This window comes from Zea mays, chromosome 1, assembly GCF_902167145.1.
Source record: "Zea mays cultivar B73 chromosome 1, Zm-B73-REFERENCE-NAM-5.0, whole genome shotgun sequence".
Classification (NCBI taxonomy): domain Eukaryota; kingdom Viridiplantae; phylum Streptophyta; class Magnoliopsida; order Poales; family Poaceae; genus Zea; species Zea mays.
In genome coordinates this window covers 129,025,258-129,048,012 of record NC_050096.1, presented here as the reverse complement: position 1 = coordinate 129,048,012, position 22,755 = coordinate 129,025,258, and the positions used below count along the sequence as shown (strand labels likewise).

Sequence of the window (22,755 nt, the reverse complement as noted above, 5' to 3'; positions counted from 1 at the left end):
CACAAAATCTTCTTTGATTTAGCTGTGCTTCGTGGCACCATATTCCCTTTAGGAAGCTTGTCTGCTAAAATATTTAACAAATCTGTAAAGCTCTTATCACTCCATCCACTAGCCACCTTGAATCGTAGAAGTTCAGTAGTAAAACTCAGTCGATTATCACTGCTTCCCGGATATAATGATGTCTCACGCTCTCGAACTAGTATCTCACGTACTTGTGATGCTTGAGCCTCACTCAAATTACGAGTTACAGTAACATCATGTATCATGTATTCCAGATGATCGATGGGCACATCAAAAATCGTCGCGTCCGCAAAATGAATTTTTGTATCTTGGATATGCACATAATGGTCATTCGCCTCATTAGTATCCATAGGACCGCCATTAGTATCTAAAGGACCATCAATGTTTCCATTGTTATCACCAATAGAACATGTTGGGGGCCTTCGTCTTCCGAAGGTCCTCAAAAAACATGACTTAACAATGTCTTCCAAGTATGGTTTATGGACAGGTATCTTCGGATTCATGATAAAAGCGTACACAATGAGGAGCATGATTGTGATGAAGGTTGTCATCGATCTGAAGCTGTGCGCAAGGAAGCTTCAGCTAAATCGCAGAAAAGGGAACCGACTTAAAATGGAAAAGGCTATTCAGTCCTCATTGATTTTTCTATAGGCCAATAGTAAATGTAAAGGGCATGATTGTAATTTCTCATAGGATGTGTCCTGTGCCTATAAATAGGTGAACAGTACCCCCGTACTATTCACGCGAACTTGTACTCGCTTTTACATCACATTTGTACTTTCTCGCCTTCTATCAAGCCGAAGGTACTTTTGTAATACAATATTGTTCTTACCTTTCCATGATTATATACTTAAGAATAAATGATATGATATGATTGTTTATGTTGTTTCATATATGCCATATGTTTCCCCTATTTTATCATATACTGCATTGATGAAGGTATGTCCTTCATGACCTTCGTCTGAAGATCATTATATCCTAAGGGAAATAATGTTTCGAAGGACGAAGGGCATTAACATTTAAAATTTTGTGTTGCCTTATTCTTGAATCATAGCATTTGAGAACAAGTCCCCAACATTGGCGCCCACCTCCGGTGAACCCTTTTTCGACCACCTTCCTCAAGCACCGACCTTCGTCATGCCGCCGAAGAAAGCTTCAGTGCCAGGGGCTGCCGCACTTCAGCCATTGGACCCAAATCAGGAGACCCTCTCTATTCGAGAGGCCTGAAGCCAGAAAAGTAAGGCCACCAGTCCAACACTCCAGGAGGAGGAGTTGGATCAGGAGATCAGAAACATGGAGATAATCCATCAGCAGGTACAACGGAAGAAGGAGAAGATGGCCCGACTAGCTGATCTTCAAAGGCAGATCGATGAAGCTACTGAAGAAGTACACCATCTTGCTCAAGACGAACAAGAACGAATGCCCCAGCATAGGGAGCTTCACCAAGAAGGCTTATTCAATGAGGATGGATGGAATGATGATTTTAATCATGATACCTTTACCTTTGATGATGCTTCTCCCTTGGCAGCAGAACTGCAAGCTATTCCATGGCATCCATCATACAAGCCACATCAGCTCCCCATGTATGATGGGCATTCAGATCCGAAGTAGTTCTTGATGAGTTATGAAGCGACTATATCTTCATACGGAGGCAATGCAGCTGTCATGGCCAAATCCTTCGTCGTGGCAGTTAAGAATGTGGCACAAACATGGTATTCTTCTCTTCAGCCAGGGACTATTACTTCATGGCAGAAGCTTAAGGATATGCTAGTAACAAGTTTCCAAGGCTTCCAGACGAAGCCAGTCACAGCTCAGGCACTGTTTCAATGCACGCAAGATCATGAGGAGTATCTCCAGGCGTATGTCCGAAGGTTCTTGCGCCTGAGAGCACAAGCGCCTACAGTGCCCAATGAAATTGTCATTGAGGCCATGATCAAGGGGCTTCGTCCAGGACCCACTACCCAGTATTTTGCTAGAAAGCCTCCACAGACTCTAGAGAAGCTGCTTCAAAAGATGGATGAATACATCCGGGCTGACAATGACTTTCGCCAAAGAAGTGAGGAAGCCTACAGGTTCTCTGAGATGACCAGGGGCTTCGGAAGAAGAATCCACCCGAGGCATGTCAGGTCAATTCACTCCACTCAGAGTGATGACAGAGGAAGTCAGCTGCAGAAGCCACAATATACTTCACAATCTTCGGGGCAACAGCAAAGCTCTTTCCGGCCGCTAGCTCCAAGAGGCAGAGGCGCTAGGGGCTTCGTAGGAAGATATGGGGATCAGCCCAGGAAGATCTACTTCCTATTTTATGGTGAAGACAACGCCATACTACAAGAATGTACCAAATCACCATCCAAAAGTAGAAGGAAATCGCAGAAGCCGAAGCTAGGCAAAGCTAACCGAAGCAGGTCCTGCATACTGCTTCGTGTCATTCACCCTACATACTAGAATATGTGGGTAATCATCCTGCAGCTTTGGTTGCTTCGGCTAGTCAGCCACAGGCTTCTTGGCCACAACTTTTACCTCCACCACTACTACAACCTGCTTATTCGCGAGGTCAGCAGCCAGAAGGGAGCCAACAGACTCATCATCAGCGAGATTTCAGGGAGGAATCCGAAGCTCGCACGGTCAACAGTACTGTGCGGGAATCAAAACACATCTATTAAGAGATATCCTACCTCCAAAGCATTTTTATATTCATTGTCATTTTCTTTTTAATACGGAACACTCGATGTAAACTTAGTTTCCTTGCCATTTTTAATTTCTTGTAATAGCTTCGTTCTTGTCATGGTGAAATATATCTTCTCCACACACTCACGAAGCTCAAAAATTGCTGAATACTGAAGCTCAGAAGTCGTTCCTAAGGGAATGCAGAGTTAAAAATCGCATTGCAAGTCTCACCGAAGCTACAAAAAGTCGTTCCTAAGGGAGCACAGTGTAAGTTTTCTTCTCAAAAGTCGTTTCAAAGGGAATGCAGAGCCAAATACCGCTGAAATATAAGGCGAAGCGCGAAAAGTCAACGTGAATACCGCCAAAATAGAAGGCGAAGAAGTTCAAAACACGTTCCTAAGGGGATGCAGAACTTACACCGAAAAATAAGCGGTGAAGCCGAAAAATAAACGGCAAAGAGATTTTTTGATGGTCCCTAAGGGGACGCAAATATTGTGTTTCAGCGTGGGTATGTGTCTTCGGCATTAGCATCATTCTTTGCATCATATCACATAACATCACATCATACATCATATCACATCAATGACATCAATTGGAAACGAGGCCAATCTTCGGAGAATGCTTTACAAAAAATGGAAAGATGCCAAGGCATAAAGTAAGCTGACAATTACAGCTTCATCAGTTCTGATGTGGAAAGAGGAATTTATTGTTTATGAAGTATTGATGATTTTACAAAATGTGGATGATTCTTACGAGGCATAAAAACTCTTCTTTACGAAGCATGAAAAGAAGGGAAGGTGTTTTTTCGCCGAAGGCTCAAAAACGGTATGTACATAAAGTTTCATGCATTGCAAAGAACTAAATTATGAACAATTCATATATTACATTCAAATCTATAAGCACCAAATATTACAAACATAGTTCAGCAAATGTTACATTAATAATCTAGAAATGTTTTTACAATAGCTATTCTTCTTCCTTTAGAACTTTTTCTGCAGCTTCAGTTAGCAGTTTGGTAACAACTTCGTCTACAATAGCTTCGGCCATATTAATAATTTCTATTGCTTTCTTTGTCTCTGGGTAGGCCAGTGGGTCAAATGGCTCTGGGGGAGGAGATAGTTCAGCTGACGTAGAAGACATAAATTAGTTCGAAGTCACAAAAATAAACAACAAAGCTAAAAGCCATTAAGTAATACATATCCGTCCTTCGAGTTTCGCAGCTTTTTCAGCTTCTTTTGTTGCTTCCCGAGCGTAATGAATATCTTTTTCGCTCTTCTTCATTATTTCATGAGTCATCCCTCGGCCGCCATTTTCCCAAATATCAGTAAAGAATTTTCCGCCTATTAAACTCGCTTTGGCCGAGGGTTCCTTCGTATCGTCAAAAGAGAAGGCAGCTTCAACCTGAGCCAATGTTTTAACATGTTCGCAACCTGCCTTTTCCAAAATGGCTGCAACTCCCCTAGCACCAGAGAAGGCACAGACGTCCCCGCGGTCACTCAAAATCTCCTCAAAAGCTTCGGCTTCATTACTGATCCACTCGATGACGCCCTCAGGGTCGCCCTGTATGAAGTTGTCTTCGTTTGAGTATGCGCCCACGTTGGCGAAGCTAGCCTTTATCTTTTTCACACACTCCACAGATTTTTCAAAGCATCTTTCTTTGGATGCGCGAAGCTCTGCAACTATTTTTTTCAAAATAATTTTTCCAGTATTCGATGGCATCTCGACCAGCTTCGGCAACAACGCATTTTAATTTGGCCTCGGCTAACTAATTTCGAAGGTCTTCAATTTCACTTTTCTGGGCCTCAGCTTGAACTTTGGAACTAGCTTCGTCTTCTTTTATCTTGTTTACCAATGAAATTAATATTTATCTTTTTCAAGGCCTTCGTTCCTTAGCTCAATCACCTCTGAACGAAGGTTGTTCAGAGCTATTGTGCACCCTTCATCTTCGATATTTTTCTGGGCCCTGAGGGCATTGCTAAGGATCAAGCCCTGCAAAAGGAGTATAGTATTAAGTATAAACAAGTGAAATAATTCGTTTTTAAATACAAAAATTGATTTTCGCACCTTTATACTATTATATGCCAAACTGTCGGCCAATTCATCCTTTGATAGTACTGAGAGGCCATCTTCTAACGTTGGGAACCCGAAGCTTCTACTCATCTCCCAGCAAATGGATATCTCTTTGCTATCCGAGAGACAGTATAAAAAATCTTCTTCTCCGCTGCCGTTAAACACTAGTGCCCCCTTTGGATATTTCAGCTTCCGTGCATAGTGTTGAGCTTCTCGTTCTTCTTCTTTAGAGAGTCTTTTTCCCGAAGCATGGCAGATGATATATTCAATACTTCCTTTTAAAGCTTCGGGAGCAAGAGCGGCAACTTTTTCTGGCAAAGTTTGTTCTATAGCCTCTTCCTCCGCTGTCTTCTCTTCAATTTCCGAGGGTTTTTCCTCAGTAGGCTCTAAAGGCCCAGCTTCGGCACTAGCTTGGCTCGCTGCAGCTTCAACTTCGGCCGGTTTTGTTTCAGCTTCGCTTTGCAATTTCTAAGCCTCGGCGATTTTCCCTGAAAGAGTAGAGCTTAAAGCCTTCACTGTTTCTAACACATCTAGTACATTTACCATCGTTTTTCTTTTCGGAGTTGCCGTAAGACTTTTTTGTGCCTTCAGCGCTGTTACTTCCGCCGAAGGGCTTAAAATTTCTAGCATTTTTGTTTCTTCGATTTTTGGCTCTTCAGTTTTACCTTTATTAGCCTGTGATTCAACTAGCTCCGCTGAGGGCGCCTTCGGCATGGTAGCTGGTTCTTCAGCCTTCTGCATGCGTAGGAGGAATGGGCTCCTTTGGCTCAGCAGCTGAAGAAATCTTCTTGCCAAGCTCAGGTACCACGGCCGGTTCAATATAACGCGGCTGGTAGGTAAGGACCTTCAACTTTTTACTCTTCGGCGCAGGCTCGCTTGGAGCAACCGAAGCAGGAACCTTTTCAGAAGTTGCACCCTTTCTTTTCTGCCCCCGTGGCGGGTAGCGATAGTCAGGGTACACAAATCCAATAGCATCAAAAACCCTATTTAATCTTTTCTTTTTTCGTCTCCCGAAGGCCGCAGATAGTGCATTATCTTCGGACTTGGAATATGCTCCAAGTAACTCATCACTAGTATTTTCAATACACTTCAGCCAGTCATCATCTGGTTCGACAAATTTGTCCCCAAACCTGAAGGTGTATTTCAATCGAACCAGGCCGCCTTCACTAGGGTTAGTGATAGTTTCTTTCGGCATTTCCCAGCTATCTACAAGTGGCCATATCCTGTAGGCTATATGTTCTTGAAGTAAGTCTCTTGTCCCAATAAAAGAGCAAACTGTGCTGAAGGCCCTTCAGCATGCTTCGGTTGCCTCATCAATTTCTACCTTCGGCTTTCGGAGGCCGAAGCGGGACCAGATGGGGCGCATGATGATCTCTTTAATGTCTTATCTCGCCTTCAAATCATTTTTCACATAAACCACTCTTCCATCCAGGCCACGGGCCATCTCTTCCGAAACGTTGGCACTGGGTAGCTTGCGCCAGAGCGAGCAACGAAGCTATAGCAACCGAAATTGTTATGATATTGTTCTTTAGCCCAGGCCTTCGTCTCATACGAAAGTTCATGCATACTGCAAAAACATCTTGCACTTGGCTCTAGACCTTGACTTCTCACAGCCCAGACGAAGATTCCCATTCTAATAACTCCTTCAGGAGTGATCTGGTGAAGGAAAATCTGGTATGTCTCTAAAACTTCAACCACAAATTTGCTCAACGGGAACCGAAGTCCAGCTTTGAAGAAGCTTCGGAAGATCACAACTTCGTTTTCTTCGGGAGCAGGAACGACCCTGTCTACGTCAGCCCTCACAATAGACATATCTCGAAAATACCTTCCTCTCATATTATCAAGATGACTCTGTTTGATAGTTGATTTCCCGAAGACCGCATGACTTGGTCGCTAGGGCCGATCTTCAGAGTCTTCGCCTCCACTCTCCACATCATAGCTGTCGCTATCATCAGTATCTTCAGACAAGCCTTCCAGTATCTCTTTAGTAATCTTCTCTGTATTTATTTTTGCTATTGACTCAACAAATCCAGCAGTCTTCTCCTCAAGGAGCTTCTCCTCTTCGGTTAGCTTCGTCTCAGCAACTGTCTTCTTGTCTTGAGACATCTTCTCTTCGGGAATGACGAAAACGTGTCCTTCAAACCGAAGCTCAAAAGCTTGAGAGCTATCAAGCGCTAGTAAGCACAAGTTATAAAATTGAGAAAATAAGGCAAATGGCACCAGCAGTGTATCAAGTGCAGTCAGTGTAAGTTCCTATTTATACACCTAGTGCGCTCCAAGTTGGAGGGCCCCGTCTGTCATTGACTATTGCTATTCTAGCAAAGGGAAGGTGTTTTTTCGAACCTTTGGCTTAGGGCCTTCATCCATGTCGCAATCTGAATTCGTCATTCTAACAAATTAATATTGCAAGGGACTACTGTTGGGGGCCTTCGTCTTCCGACACTACAGGAAACGCCTAAATTTTCGTAGGCCGATATATTTTCGTCGGCCGGCCCACGAAAATAGAAGGTTATTTTCGTCGGCCCTCGTGACCGACGAAAATTCGGCCTAATTTCGTGGGTCAGGCTGTATGTTCGTCGGTTTGCCGACGAAAATACGAAAGTTATTTTCGTCGGCCTCTAAACCGAAGAAAATTGTCTGTATTTTCGTCGGTCTCCTATCGGCCGACGAACATACGTCATTTTTTTCGTCGGCCCCAGCCCGGCCGACGAAAATAAACTTTTAACGGGCAACTATTTTCGTCGGCCTCAATGAGGCCGACGAAAATAGAGGCCGTTATCTTCCATCCCGGCCTTCTCTCTCTCGTCTCTCACGCGCCCTCTCTCTCTCGTCTCTCACGCATCCGGCGCCGCCGCCGCAGCTTCAGCCGCGCCGCGCAACCGCCGCCGCGCCGCGCGCCCGCCCGCACCCGCCCGCAGCCGTGCGCCTGCCCGCAGCTGCGCGCAAACGCCGCCGCGCCGCGGCCCGCCCACCGCGCGCCCGCCCGCACCCGCTCGCAGCCGCGCGCAACCGCCGTCGCGCCGCGCACTTCGGAGTTGTGCCGCTGTCGGCTACGAAGAAGGAGCCCCCGCTCCCACCCGCAGACCATATCAAGGTATGTCCAATCCCTTCCACCGTGCTGTTGTTATTATTGCTTGGTGGGATGCAGGGGACTTTGAACAGGTAGACAAAAGGACATGTTCGATGCAAATGCACGCTTATCAGGCATTTGCAAGCACGTATGTGCTTTTCTGTGTTGAAAATCATCAGGTAAGGAGGAAGGATGCACATATCCTCACATGTTTTAGTGTTTGCTGCTGCTTTAGGGATAGCACTGCAACCAGAGAGCCATAAAATTTGAATCTAATAACCCTGTTCCATTCAAAACAAGATATCAGTAAAACTGGTGGTTCTACGTGAATTATCATGGAGAACATAACTTGTTCAGTTGGATAATTCGCACTCTAGCTGTTCAATGCATTGAAATAGGCACCAGAAAAGCAAGGGTTAGCTAGTATATGTTGGACCCTTTTTTTCTCCCTTCACAGACAAGGCAACAAACACACGCACGCATACACAGATGTACACACACATAATGCTATATGATACACAGTAGACCTAGCACCATGGCAATCATCATTAACAGGTTGGCCTTGACAAAACAAGGAGCTTGCTGCCCTTATCAACTGTACTAGTTTATTTCCCTTCTCGGGGACAGTTCTTTAGTGTTCCCCAGATATGTATTTTTGCAGATTAATCTCTAGCTTGCATTGCAGCTCTAATAACTACTCTAGGAGTATAATAAGACCACTAGCGTGTGACATAATGCATAATCAGGGTTTAGAATAACGAGTAATGTATTCTGTGTTGGCAACCATCGTGTTGTTGTTTTTTGCAGGTTTTAGAAACATCACTTTATAGTGGAGGTGCTGCCGATTTTTTTATTGACAATAGTAATTTTTGTACATAGGTGTTCTTTCGACTTGACCTTCTCCACCGTGTTAGCTGGACTCGTACATTATTCTCAGGTATACATTGTTTTCGTAATTTCGGTTAATGTGTCATTTATTATTTACTATATAGTTATTAGTCACTCGTTCGGAGGGTGATGTCTTTTGTTTAATCTCCGAGATATTTTTTAATGTTTAGAGTTCAGTTTTAATCGTTAACCGTAGCGAACCGTATGCGTCACCCGTTCGGGAACGGCGAACGTCACATTGGCTTGTGAGGTTCGCCGTTCCGGAATTGTCCACGTATTTTGGACAGCCTGAGAGTGTAAGGCGATGCTTGTGATTTGTGACATGTGCCTTACGATTGACGCGGAATTTCGGTTGTGTAACCCAGTTGTTCTCCAACACACCATGTTCAGGCGTGTGCTTGGAGAGCAGCGGGGTTATGCTGCCGAAATTTAGCGACAATCGTAGGCTACACGTCATAAATCACAAGCATCAGCCTACACTCTTGGGTGGGTTTAGGGCCTTTACCTAATAGGGAGTTCACCTAATTAAGCCACGGACGATCGTTGATGTTCTTTGACTTTTGTTTAGCCTTTGAAATGGACGGTGATCGGAGGGTGATGTATGACGGGTGGAGAAAGGATGGGGCACATTCGAATGAATGGATGGGTGTAACAAAGGCTTTTCTTGAGCACGCTTTCAAAGATGCAACTGGTCGTCTAGTGAAGTGTCCTTGCAATCGCTGCGAGAACAAGTGGCCTCAGAAGAAGGAAGAAATGGAGAAACACCTTTGCAAAAGTGGGTTTATGCCGAACTACCTTGTATGGTACCGGCATGGAGAGTCTATTAGACACGTTGACGCGGAGGTGGAGCTTGATGACGATCATGATAGGATGGACGATATGTTGCATGATCTTGGTAGGGAGGTTGAAATGAACGCTGAGGAGCCGCGGCAGCTTCCACGCGATGCTCAAGAATTCTTCCGGCTACTCGTCGCGGGAGAAGAGAGACTGCACGAGCACACTCAGATGTCAGTTCTTGGGACTCTCACAAGACTAATGGCGATAAAGTCGAAGCACAACATTTCAAACAGTGCTTACAACGACATCGTCCAACTTATGGGCGAGGTTCTCCCGGAGAATCATAAGTTGCCAAAGAATATGTACTTCGCAAAGAAGATGTTGGCTGGTCTTGGGATGACATATGAGAAGATCGACGTGTGTCCCAACAGTTGCATGCTATTCTTTGAGGAGGATGACAAACTGGACCGTTGTAAGCATTGTGAAGCTTCTAGATATGTCGAGGTGACAAATGATGAGGGTGAATTGGTAGTTACGAAGGTTGCAGCTAAGCAACTTCGTCGGTTGCCCATCATTCCTCGGCTTTCAAGGTTGTTCCTCAACAAGGAAATAGCTCTGCATATGACGTGGTCAAAGAATGGTGTACGTCTCGTCACTGATCCAGACATAATGGTCCATCCGTCGGACGGTGATGCGTGGAAGGCATTTGACGAGTTTGATCCCGAATTTGCAAACGACCCTAGGAGTGTACGGCTTGGTCTATCGACGGACGGATTCACACCTTTCAATACCAGTGCAAGCCTGTCTTCATTGTGCCATATAATCTTCCTCCTGAGTTGGTCAATAAAGAAGAGTTCATGTTCCTTGCACTAGTAATCCCAGGCCCCGAGCATCCAGGGCCAAAGCTGAATATGTTTGTTCGCCCTTTAATTGAAGAGCTGAAACAATTGTGGAGAGGTGTGAAGGCTTATGACAGCCATACTGAAAAGGAGTTTACCATGCGCGCTGCTTATTTGTGGTCAGTGCATGATTTGCTGGCGTATGGAGATTGGTCTGGATGGTGTGTCCATGGTAGGTTGTGCTGTCCCATATGTATGAATGATACGGATGCATTCAGATTGAAGCATGGTGGGAAAGTTTCATTCTTTGATGCTCATCGACGTTGGACTCCATTCAAGCATGATTTCAGGAATTCGCTTACTGCATTCAGAGGTGGAGCCAAAATCAGAAATGAGCCATCAAAGAGGCAAACTGCACCGCAGATAATGGCATGGCATGCTTGTCTGAAGCAAGGAGAAAATGATAGGTTCCAAGGCTACGGGGAGGACCATAACTGAACCCATATTTCATCAATATGGGAGCTTCCGTATGCAAAAGCCTTGATCATGCCGCACAACATAGACTTGATGCACCAAGAGCGTAACGTTGCTGAAAGCATCATAAGCACATGTTTCGATGTGACTGATAAAACGAAAGATAATATGAAGGCAAGAAAAGACATGGCTGAAATTTGTAAGAGGCCGATGCTCGAGTTGAAAGTAAGCGATAAAGGGCATGAAAGTAGGCCGCGAGCTGATTACTGCCTCAAGCCGGATGAAAGGAAAGAAATATTTAAGTGGTTGAAGAATCTGAAATTTCCAGATTGGTATGCGGCAAATCTGAAACGGGCAGTCAATCTGAAGACCGGTAAATTGATCGGTTTGAAAAGCCATGACTACCATATTATTATGGAGAGGCTGATGCCCATGATGTTTCGAGGCTATTTTAAGGATGAGCTTTGGAGCATATTTGCAGAGTTGAATTACTTCTATAGGGAAGTATGCGCAAAGACGGTATCGAAGAGGTTGATGCAGAAATTTGAGAAAGAAATTCCAATTCTTATTTGTAAATTTGAAAAGGTTTTCCCGCCAGGATTCTTCAATGTGATGCAACATCTAATTGTGCATTTGCCTTGGGAAGCTTTGGTAGGCGGACCAGTGCAATTCAGGTGGATGTATCCTATAGAAAGGGCGTTGAAAAAGCTCAGGGCGTCTGTTCGGAACAAGGCTAGAGTCGAAGGGTGTATTGCGGAGGCTTTTGCCCTTAAGGAGATATCTCAATTCTCAACCAGGTATTTCGCTCGAGCCAACAATGTGTTTGCGCCTTCAGTGCGACTTCATGTCAAAAATGAATCACCCCAAAGCACCCTTCAAATTTTTGTGAATCCGGGTAAAGCAGTTGGAAAAGGGAGTGTACGTCACATTGAAGCATCAGATTTGAACACGCTAATGCTATATATGTATAGCAATATTGACAGCACACAGGAGGCGTTCGAGTAAGTTTTCCTCATAGTTACGTCCATTTTCTCATCTCATAATTTCTATAGTGTGTAATCTCCATGTTTGTAATATGTCCAACATGTTTGATGAAGAATGTTGGAAATCTACTAGTAAACCTACGGCCATCCAATTAGAAAATCTTCGACGTGATGGGTTGAAAGGTGGACCAAACTTCGTGCAGTGGTTTCGTAATTATGTTAGTAATTGTTGTTCTCTCATTGTCCATACTTAATCTTTGAATTTTGGACTTGGAAGATATAATGCATATACTAATTACTTGTATAGGTTTCCAAAAACTCTGTGCACCCGGACTTGTAGCAAATGGCACATACCTCTGTGTCCGTCCGAAACTATACTCGCTATGATGTAAATGGATATCGCTTCCGAAATTGAAGAAGAGTCGACCATTGGCAGCCACCACCAATAGTGGTGTGTTGGCAAGTTCATATGTTGACGATGACAAAGTAGTGGACTATTACGGTGTTCTTCAAAACATTGTAGAGTTGATTTTCGATGGCCCCAAAGAACTTAAAGTCGTGTTTTTCGAGTGCGACTGGTTTGATGCTCATAGTGGGACTCGTGTCGACAAGTATGGTAATGTCGAGGTGAAGCATAGCTCTAGGATTCCGAGCAGTATGAGCGATGTTGTCCTTGCAAATCAGGCAAAACAGGTGTACTACCTGCCATATCCTCACCCAAGCCTTAGGGCTTGGTGGGTTGCAATCAAAGTCAACCCACAAGTCGTCGCTCCAGAGAGTGCTGACTACGTGAGTACGAGCAGGGACAACGATGATGTTGTTTTTCAACCAGAAGCGGCGTCGAATCAAGACATAGCTCACCGATTCCATGTGACCAATGGAGAAGGACTTGAAAATCTCTGTTGCAATTCAAGCGACTTAATTGAAGAACCTAGGTCAAAGCGCAAACGACCTGTCGTCGTTAGAAGATCAGTAAGGATCCAACGAAATCAAGAGCGTATGAATAAACAACGAGCCGAAGAAGCATCATCGGATGCGGATGACTTTTGATTAGTATGTTTCTTTTAGTTAATCAATTAATCTATGTATTCCAATTTCCACATTATTAATTTTCATATTATTTGTTTCATATACTGTGGTTTGACATTAATTTATCTACAGTTGAACATGTTCAAGCATAGGAGATCGAGGAGGAGTGGGGGCAGCGCGGCCAGCGAGGACAGCTCGGGCAGTGGGCTTTTTCAGGGCACCTCACAGAGCCGACAGAGGCAGCAGCAACTTCTCGACTGTCTAGACGAAGTGCAGGGTGAGGAGGGTGAGCAGGAGACTCCTCAGCAGGATGCTCATGTGCAGGGTGAGGAGGGTGAGCAGGATGAGGAGGGTGAGCAGGATGAGGAGGTTGACCCAATGGGGGCAGGCAGCGCGGGCGACGCGTCAGATGGTTCTACGTCCTTCAGGTATTATTATGCATATTAGTTTAATTGATATTAGTTTCTAATCATTTCATCATATTGAATTTACTTGTATACTTAGGTATAAGAAGAGCAATGCGCTTGGTCCGAGACCTGCCGAGAGGAGGCTCATCCGGCCGCATGGAGAATGGTGGGGCTTATTTCTGTTGTGTTAATTTTTTAATGTGAACGTGATTGCACTAGTTTACTTGTTTTATTAATTTTTGTAGGTCATGGGAAGACTTGACTTGGGACGGTACAGGCAGACGTCCCAAGGTGAACGCGGTGTTGGGTAGCCTCTGTCGCTTCTACTACCCTGGCATGGTGGAGCTCAATGGCGAGAGGTTCGCGGCTATGCAGTGGGCTGACTGGGGTCTAAAGGACTATGTCGAGCCAGGGGAGTCAGGGGAAAGCAGTAGCGGAGGGGGAAGTTCGGAAAAAAAAACGAAGGACTTGTCAGGTGGCTGTGTGGGACGAGTTCTGGGTGAGTTTACTTTCGTATATAAGCAATTCATTGAATTATTGCTTCTCCTAATCTTACTTTAACTTAACTTCTCCATTGATATGTAGGGGAGGTTCCAATTGCCGGATGACATCGAGGAGGATCAGGCTCAGTGGACACGTGTGAAGAGGCACTTTCGGAAGTGCGCTGATAAGATAATCAAGGATGCCATGTACAATGCTCGCATCGCGGCCGTCAACTACTACTACAAGAAGATAAAGGGTCAGAAAATGAGCAAAGCATTAGGGGCCAATGAGATCTACCTCACAGAGGAGCAGTACCTGGAGAGCGTTGTGGATTGGCTGTCGAAGGACATGGAAGCCTGGAGGTGGTTGGCTAAGAGATGGGCGTCGCCTGAGTGGATTGCAGAGTCCAACAAGCACCGTGCCAACCGTGGCACTGAAGGACCGGGGCACAGGTACGGCGCCGATGGACACCTTGGTACCGCACGCCGCATGGTAAGTATATAAATCAAACTTGTATGTTACATCTATGAAAATTATATGGTTTAACTCTTCTTTTTCATGCAGGAAGCTGAAAGTGGAGTTTCTCCAAGTTTTATGGAGGTTTACGTCCGTGGTCACCGTGGCCCTGATCCGGCGAACCCTGATGTGCTATGCAGTGAGGCGGCAAGGGAGAAAATGGTAAACAAGTTTGTATTTACGAATTAAATTGCATGTTTTGTGTTTAACTCCAACTCTAACTTTCTTTGCAGAATGCATATGGGGAGGAAATGACTCAACGCCATGGGCCTGACTTCGACTGGATGCATTCAGACTTAGATGCCTCGGCGTTGTACCACAGTGGTGGGGGTAGAAAGCATGGCAGGTGAGGTGTTTGTGTTTGATTCAACGATTTCATTAACAAGAATGTGTCCACTTAATGGCTCAACTATGTGTATCATGCAGGTTTGCCTTTGGCACCGGCGTTGTGGAATATAACAGGACAATAGGTCAAGGGAAGGCATCGTCTTCGGGAGGGAGTTCTCGCTCCTCCAGGTCTGCTCGAGAGGCTCAGCTGGAGGAGGAGACTCGGGCAGCACAGGAGCAGGCTCGAGCAGCACAGGAGCAGGCTCGAGCAGCGCAGGAGCAGGTTGGACAGCTGACGCAATATATGGCTTCTTATTTTCAGGTAATCCGTCTATCTCATCACGTGTCATCGTTGAATTCAAAGTATAATGTTGTGATTCTAACGTTGCATCCATTTGCAGGAAATGACTACTCGACTCGGCCCTGATATGAACTTGCCCGCTTTTCGCCCTCCCCAGGTAACACTATCTTAACACTTCAATTCCATAGCAACTCTTTTTTTATTATCAAAAATGGCTCGCAGGCACAAGGATGGGGACAGTGGCCAGGACAAGCTCCAGCGTCGCAGCCACAGTGGACCGGTGTTGGGTGGACGCAGGCACCTCCAGGCACTTGGACGCCTCCACCCCAAGGATCGCAGCCAGTCCCGGGATGGGTGCCACCGGTCTCCCAGTCACCGGCGGGCTCTCAGCCATTTCAAGCGTGGATGGCACCGCCACCGATGGGGTGGGTGCCACCACCTATGGGGTGGCCAGCACAACAGTACCCGTGGATGCATGGACAACCTCCTCCTCACCATGGATCACAGGTGACGTTCCATGTTTAGTTTTATGCAAATATTGACCAAACACAGCAATGTATATGTATACAGCCTTATTTGAATGATTGATGAATTGTAGGGTTCAGCGTCACATGCTCATGGATCGGAGGGTGGTGTCAACGTCCAAGACTTCCTCGTCCATGGTGCTGGAGGGAGTGGCCACCTTCCTGGTGGCGGAGGAGGGAGTGGCCAAAACTCCCACAGCCCGCCGGAGTGATCAGTGAGGAGTGAGTAGTGAGTAGTTAGTAGCTTATGGACTTATGGACTCTAGACTTATGGACTAGAGTTTTGTGAATTGTGTATTTGAATGGACAATGGACTTTTGGACTTATGGATACTCTGTGAATGTGTCTAGACTTATGGACTCTAGACTTATGGATACTTTTAAACACAGCAAACTAGAGTTTATGTATATGTGAATGTGTTTTGTGAATTATGTATTAGGCTTGTGAATCTGTATATGTGAATTGTGATATTGTGTATATTGCTGTGAATTATTAATAGGTGCAGAAAAATCTGTTTTGGGGGGGGGGACCATCAATTTTCGTCGGCCTCGGTGGTGGCCGACGAAAATATGTTCCCAGGCTATTTTCGTCGGCCACCACCTAGGCCGACGAAAATATCCTGGAGTATTTTCGTCGGCCACCTAGGCCGACGAAAATAAATGGTCGCCTGACTATTTTCGTCGGCCTTGAGCAAACCGACGAAAATAGGTGATTTTCGTCGGTACCGACGAAAATAGATGCCTATTTTCGTCGAACTTATTTTCGGCGGCTATTTTCGTCGGCCTGCCGACGAAAATACTATATTTTCGTCGGTTTAGGCTTATTTTCGTGGGTTTTTGGCCCACGAAAATTTAGCCGTTTCCTGTAGTGTGAAGGTCCTCAAAAAAATATGACTTAACAATGTTTTCCAAGTATGGTTTATGGACAGGTATCTTCGGATTCATGATAAAAGCGTACACAATGAGGAGCATGATTGCGACGAAGGTTGTCATCGATCCGAAGCTGTGCGCTAGGAAGCTTCGGCTAAATCACAGAAAAGGGAACCGACTTAAAAGGGAAAAGGCTATTTAGTCCTCATAGATTTTTCTATAGGCCAATAGTAAATGTAAAGGGCATGATTGTAATTTCTCATAGGCTATATCCTGTGCCTATAAATAGGTGAACAGTACCCCCGTACTGTTCACGCGAACTTGTACTCGCTTTTACATCACATTTGTACTTTCTCGCCTTCTATCAAGCCGAAGGTACTTTTGTAATACAATATTGTTCTTACCTTTCCATGATTATATACTTAAGAATAAATGATATGATATGATTGTTTATGTTGTTTCATATATGCCATATGTTTCCCCTATTTTATCATATACTGCATTGATGAAGGTATGTCCTTCATGACCTTCGTCTGAAGGTCATTATATTCTAAGGGAAATAATGTTTCGAAGGACGAAGGGCATTAACATTTAATATTTTGTGTTGCCTTGTTCTTGAATCATAGCATTTGAGAACAAGTCCCCAACAGAACATTCGCCATGATTTGTCCAGCATGTGTACCTAGATGTAAAACCACGCATTATCAAGTGTTCGAGGATTACACGTGAGTCGATAATTGGATCAAAGTTTCTACAGTCCACACAAGGGCATAAGATAGCTGTTGCCTTATTATCTAATCGATGTTTTTCAGCCACATTTAGGAGCCCTTGCACATGACAGAAATAATTGATATCAGACCGATCAATTCCATACATCCATTGCTCTCGGTCCATATGTGAAAAAATAATTAAAGATCCATGTTACATTGCCTCATAAACTAGATGCAAACATCACGAGATTATATAGGAAAAAACAAACTAGGTAATGTGTTAGGTTTTCATATATTAGAAAGTTATTTTAATAACTAACAAATAAACAATTAATTAAATAATACCAACATTTGTCATAATTAAAATAGTAATGTTACTATGCATGCAAAATTAATACGATCTAATTTGAAGGAATTAAAACAAATATTTAATGTAAACAATATCATATATTTAATAAACTAGTAGGGCTACATGAAATATTTTAATCGCACCTAAGTTACACTGAAAGATGAATGGATGAGAAGAAATTCCTTCACAGAACTAGAGAGAACTCGAACTTCCACGAAAAGTTAGGATGGACTCATATCAAAGGTAAGTCATATATGTATTTATAGGGCTGTTTTGAGTTTATCCATAAATCTGGGACACGCCAAGTGGGCCTGAGCCGCCCCAAGTCCTCGTCCAAGTCCGTCCGTGCACGTGTCCGCGTTCTGTGCCGCGCGCCCACCAGGCTCTCCGTGCGCGTGTCCGCGCCAGGCCGTGTTCTGCGCCGTGGGCCCAGTCCGCCCACCAGGTCGACCGCGCCGAAGCCCAGTCCGCCCACCAGGCATGCAAAAAAATTGAGTGTAAATTGGAGGAGTTGGGGGATCGAACTCAGGATGTCACAAACAACACCCTTAGTCCGTAACCACTATGCTACAAGGCTGCTTATAATATATTAATAAAACGTATTATATATATGTGCAATACCGATATAAAGAGAAATATCCATAGCATTACCCACTGCTTATCAGGTTGCTTATGCCATACAAAGAGACGATATTATAACTATGAATAAAATGTTAATGAGAAAATAAAAAATAATCATATTTCAAACGTATAATTGTATTTGAAGTAGTTTCTTATTTAAGCAAGATTTTTTACCTATATGATATATAGAAACCGTACGAACATACAATCATCTAACTAGTTCATTTTAAATTCCAAAAAATGTTTAGTTCAATCTAATCAGAATTTACTATTGACTACGTTTTTTCACAATATGTCTTATTAGAAATATCATACGAGACGGTTTTATGTTTACAAGTTTCTAGTATACTCCCTAACATCTAAGACAATTTGTATAGTCTAGATGACTCTAATAATATCTTTATTTGAGATGGTTTCATATACAGAAGTGTCTAATATAGTAACCAAAATTGAAGACACTTTTTGTAAACTTAATGCCTCAAAAGGTATATTTATTTGAGACGGTTTTCAAAATTAAATTGTATTAATTAGATATAAGACATTTCCAACCATATATCTTTCTCAAAAACCTTCTTCATTAAAGACGGATGCCCAACAAACCGTCTTACCTTACTCAGCACCATATGATAAAAGATGCTTCTATAAAATACACTTATATTTGTCTTAAGATGTATGTCTTAAATAAGCATATTTCTAGTAGTGCCAGTGAGGGCAGCCTGACGAGTCGGTGGAGTCCCCTGTGATGTGTACTGAGCTGGGCGCTGACCTCCTCCAGTGCGAGCCGGTGTACCCTGGGGTGGAACATAGCGAGGATGAATATTGCTGCTCCCCTGACCCTTGGTGGTCGCCTTCCTCTTCATATCCCCCAACTGAACACACTTGTGTTCAATAGCTAGGGCCTTGTCAAGTAGCCTCTGGAATGAAGGAAAGGAATGAGCCACTAGTGCATAATGCAGAGGTCCATTAAGTCCTTCGATGAAGTGTTCCTGCTTCCTCTCATCCTCAAGCACTTCATCTGGTGCATATCTTGAGAGCTGAATGAATTTGTCGCGGTACTCGCTAACTGACATGCTCCCTTGCTTCAGTGACATAAACTCTTTCTTCTTTATCTTCATCAGTCCAGCAGAAATATGATAGTTTCTGAACTGATTAGCAAATTCTGCCTAGGTGATAGTATCAGCAGCATCGTGGGCAGCGGTGTAAGAATCTGTAAGACCTAAATTTGGTTGAAGAAAAAAATATATATCATAAAATAATAAAATAAAGAAATAAAAATGATAGTGTTCCTAAGAATTGTTAACACATTTGACATTCCTTGTTCGTAATCAACTTAAGATATTAAAATAGTCATATTAAAAAGTGGGCATCTCATACTTATGGATTTTGGGTGGCACATTTTATTTAAACACTACAAGAAACTGATAAATGTTCGTGGGTAAAATTAAGAACGTGGGTACCCACGTTCTTACTAGAGTTAAGTTCATGGGTTATGTTAAGAACGTGGGTACCCACGTTCTTAAGTTAAGTTCGTGGGTCCTGGAAAAAACCGTCGAACTTAACGAGTTAGGAACGTGAGTACCCACGTTCTTAACTTAAGTTCATCGGTCTCGTGCACACCGTCGAACTTAATCATGAAAACCTAAATCCAAAAATCCCACGCGCGCGGCTCTCTCTCTCACCCCCTGTCTCATCCCGCCCACACACACGCGCTCCTCTCTCACCTAGCGCCAGGCCGAGCCACCGTCGCGCCACCACCGGCAGCCCGCGCCGCCTCCGCGCCACCTCGACCGGTCGCGCCGCCGCCACGCCACCACGAGCCGCGCCGCCACCGCGAGCGGGACTCGCCGTTGCCCCGGCTCGCCAGCTTGGCCCCAACCCGCCTGGGTCGCGCCGTCGCTGCGCTCGCCGAGCCGCCGCCAGACCTGTGCCCAACCGTCGGGTGGCAGCTGATGTGGGAGGGCGGGCGCTCTCAGTGAAAATGGGCAAGCGGTTGGTGCCCGCGCGCTCTCACAGAAGAAGGTGTGTGCTGACTGCTGAAAGCTGGCCAGGTATCAGCTCAGCTGGCCGCGCTTTTCTTCTGCTTACTGTCCTGGGCGTTTCTGATCCGTCGTTCTTGAGTAAATTGCACTGCTCCATTAGTGGTAGTAGGACGATTAGACCTTGTTTCAGAAGTAGTTCCCAATCATTACGGATTCAGAAAACAATGAAATCTCAAAATTGAAGAGACAGGTGTGATTGTTCCTAGGTAAGAGAGCTTGCTCAAGCTCTCTTACCTAGGAACAATCACACCTGTCTCTTCAATTTTGAGATTTCAGTGTTTTCCATTCTGAAATCTAAAGCAAGCTTCACTGTGAGATCTACTTTAATGAAAAAGTAAAGAAACATTTAAAATATCTGATTAATCACTGTTAGTTTCCTCTTCCCTTGGGTTATATTGGAACCTGATTAATTGATTGTCCATTTCTTTTGATATTTAGTCCAATACTACACAAATATATTCATTGTTTTTGTGATCATGTGTCCTGGGCTTGTGGCCTGATCATTGTTAACCTTTATTCTCCAATATTACATGATAGCCTTTGGCATAACTTCTTCATGAATGATATATTCTAGCATTGCAAGGTTTCTGTGTTTTATATTTTTCTTTTTATTCATCATGTGTTGCATGTAGGTCAAACCACTATCGATCAAGTATGGGCTTGGTATACCAGACCATGATACTGAAGGGAGGGTTGTGACTGTAGAGTTTGATAACTTCTACCTGTTAACTGCTTATGTACCAAACTCTGGTGATGGTCTAAAAAGATTGGTAAATAATCAGTATTTTTCTTACTAGTATGAACCATCTGAGGTTAAAATCTGAAGTCCATGAGCATGTATTTCTCTGCAGACTTACAGGGTCACAGAGTGGGATCCATCCCTTGGTAACTACATGAAAGTATGTCTTTTATTCTGCTACTTATCTTCTATCAATGTGTAAAGATATTTTTACTTAAATAGAAGTACCGAACTAATTTAATGTGCATTTTGTTTATGTTATTCTGTGCTGCATTTATTCTTCTTTTTTCTAGGCTATTTTAAGTCTCTATTTGAGTTGGTTAGGTGGCTTGAGTAGCACTTCTTCTGAGTTCAACTCTCTATGGGAGCAAATTTTCAAGTTAGACCTGTGTGAGCTGTTCTTAATGCAATGTTCGGGGGCTGTCTTCCCCCTGCAGGTTGAGTTTTTTTAAAAGAAATCTTGTGTTTTCCTGGCTATGACAGTAATGACCATATAAAGTTCTAAACCTGGCTTTTGCATTCTTCGCGGTTGTTGTACTGTGCAAAAAATACCATGCTGCTGAAATATGCATGATTTTTTCAAATACAATTTCACCTCCATTTACGGACTTCAGTAGTGATCAAAGCATGACACATTGTATCTCATGCTGCTAAGTTCTGAGATGACCATACACGTCTCTTATGATTGTGCAGGAATTAGAGAAATCGAAGCCTGTCATACTAACTGGTAATCTTAATTGTGCGCATCAGGAGATTGATATACATGACCCTGCTGTGAGTAACCATCTGTTTGAATTTTTTATGCTGTATCATAAATTTTTAGTCTCTCACTTAATTGTATCCTTATTTGGCTGTTTGTTTTATGCTACAAACACCTTGATCCCAGTAATAGAGTAGAATGACAGAAGTTTAGCCGTAGTTTTGGACCCATGTTAGATCTAAGATTTCTGATCCAGTTTTATTAGAAAGCTTGAAGAGTGGAGAAAATTGTTTCCCAAAGTTGCGAGAAACCGATAAACCTTACATTGCATTGTCATGGTGCCGTTATTTTAGCAACCTGTACTCCTGTTGCTCATATCTATATGTATATGCTCGGTGCCCTCCATCAGATTGGAATATGTGATAAACATTACTAGTTTTGCTTTAGCTGCTTCACCTATCTTTTCTACATGGTCTTTAACCCATTTTTAATACCTGTTTTCCAGGGAAATCGTAGAAGTGCAGGCTTCACAAACGTGGAAAGAGAATCATTTGGGACCAATTTTTTGTCCAAAGGGTTTGTGCTGGTAGGTGCTCTAAATGCTCATAATAAACATGATGGTTGCCGAAGTTTGCGTTGGCAATCAGGGGTTTCCTTCTCTCGAGTCCTAGCAGAAGTGTTGAAGAATTGATTGAGTATTCAGCACGGTGGAATTTTCAGAGTTGCAGAACTTCGAAGCGAAATACTGTCTGAAGTGCCTGAAAATACAAGGTTCTGTTTTCTCCACACAATTTTGATTCGTCCATCTATACTCTTTTATTCTTAGAAAATAAGTTATTACATGAGTCGGATAGAAATTCTTCCTTTTTCATGGGAATTTTTCTTGGTGCACGGACAAAACTACTGCTAGCACTAGCACTGCTGCTTTGCACTCTAAGATTATCGATTTTATCAAGCCAGCTTTGTGGAAGCTTGAAGGTGAATATGTGACCAATGACCTTTATGACCTCAATGCTTGTATTTAGTACATGACGAATTTGTGATTGCAAATGGAGTCATTGCTTGCTGCTATTTTTCTTTGGTTGTCACCAGAGCGAAGACCCAGTTTGGTGCATATACATTAGCTGAATATTGGCACTGTAACACTGTCACTTATGGGAGGATTATTTTTCGACGATGTTTCATCATTTCATTTCATCATTTGTTCTTAGTTCTTACCATTGGAGAAACATAAATCTCTACTACTTATTAAGGCAGTAAGGGGTAGGCTGTCATTCCGTGTTCTGCCATTCCCATTCCCTGTTCTGCCTTTCCGATTCCCCCCTCCCCGCATAGTCCATTCTCACCATTCC

The 22,755-nt window shown here is 43.7% G+C and overlaps 1 protein-coding gene across 1 annotated transcript; it reads left to right on the top strand.

Moving 5' to 3' along the window:
- Positions 1 to 7,854: 7,854 nt before the first annotated feature.
- On the top strand, positions 7,855 to 22,446 carry LOC103644907 (DNA-(apurinic or apyrimidinic site) endonuclease, chloroplastic). The gene is made up of 6 exons (XM_008668054.1): positions 7,855 to 7,920; positions 20,597 to 20,734; positions 20,816 to 20,863; positions 21,397 to 21,477; positions 21,909 to 21,989; positions 22,429 to 22,446. The coding sequence occupies exons 1-6, from the start codon at positions 7,855 to 7,857 to the stop codon at positions 22,444 to 22,446; spliced, it is 432 nt and encodes a 143-aa protein (XP_008666276.1).
- Positions 22,447 to 22,755: the final 309 nt, after the last annotated feature.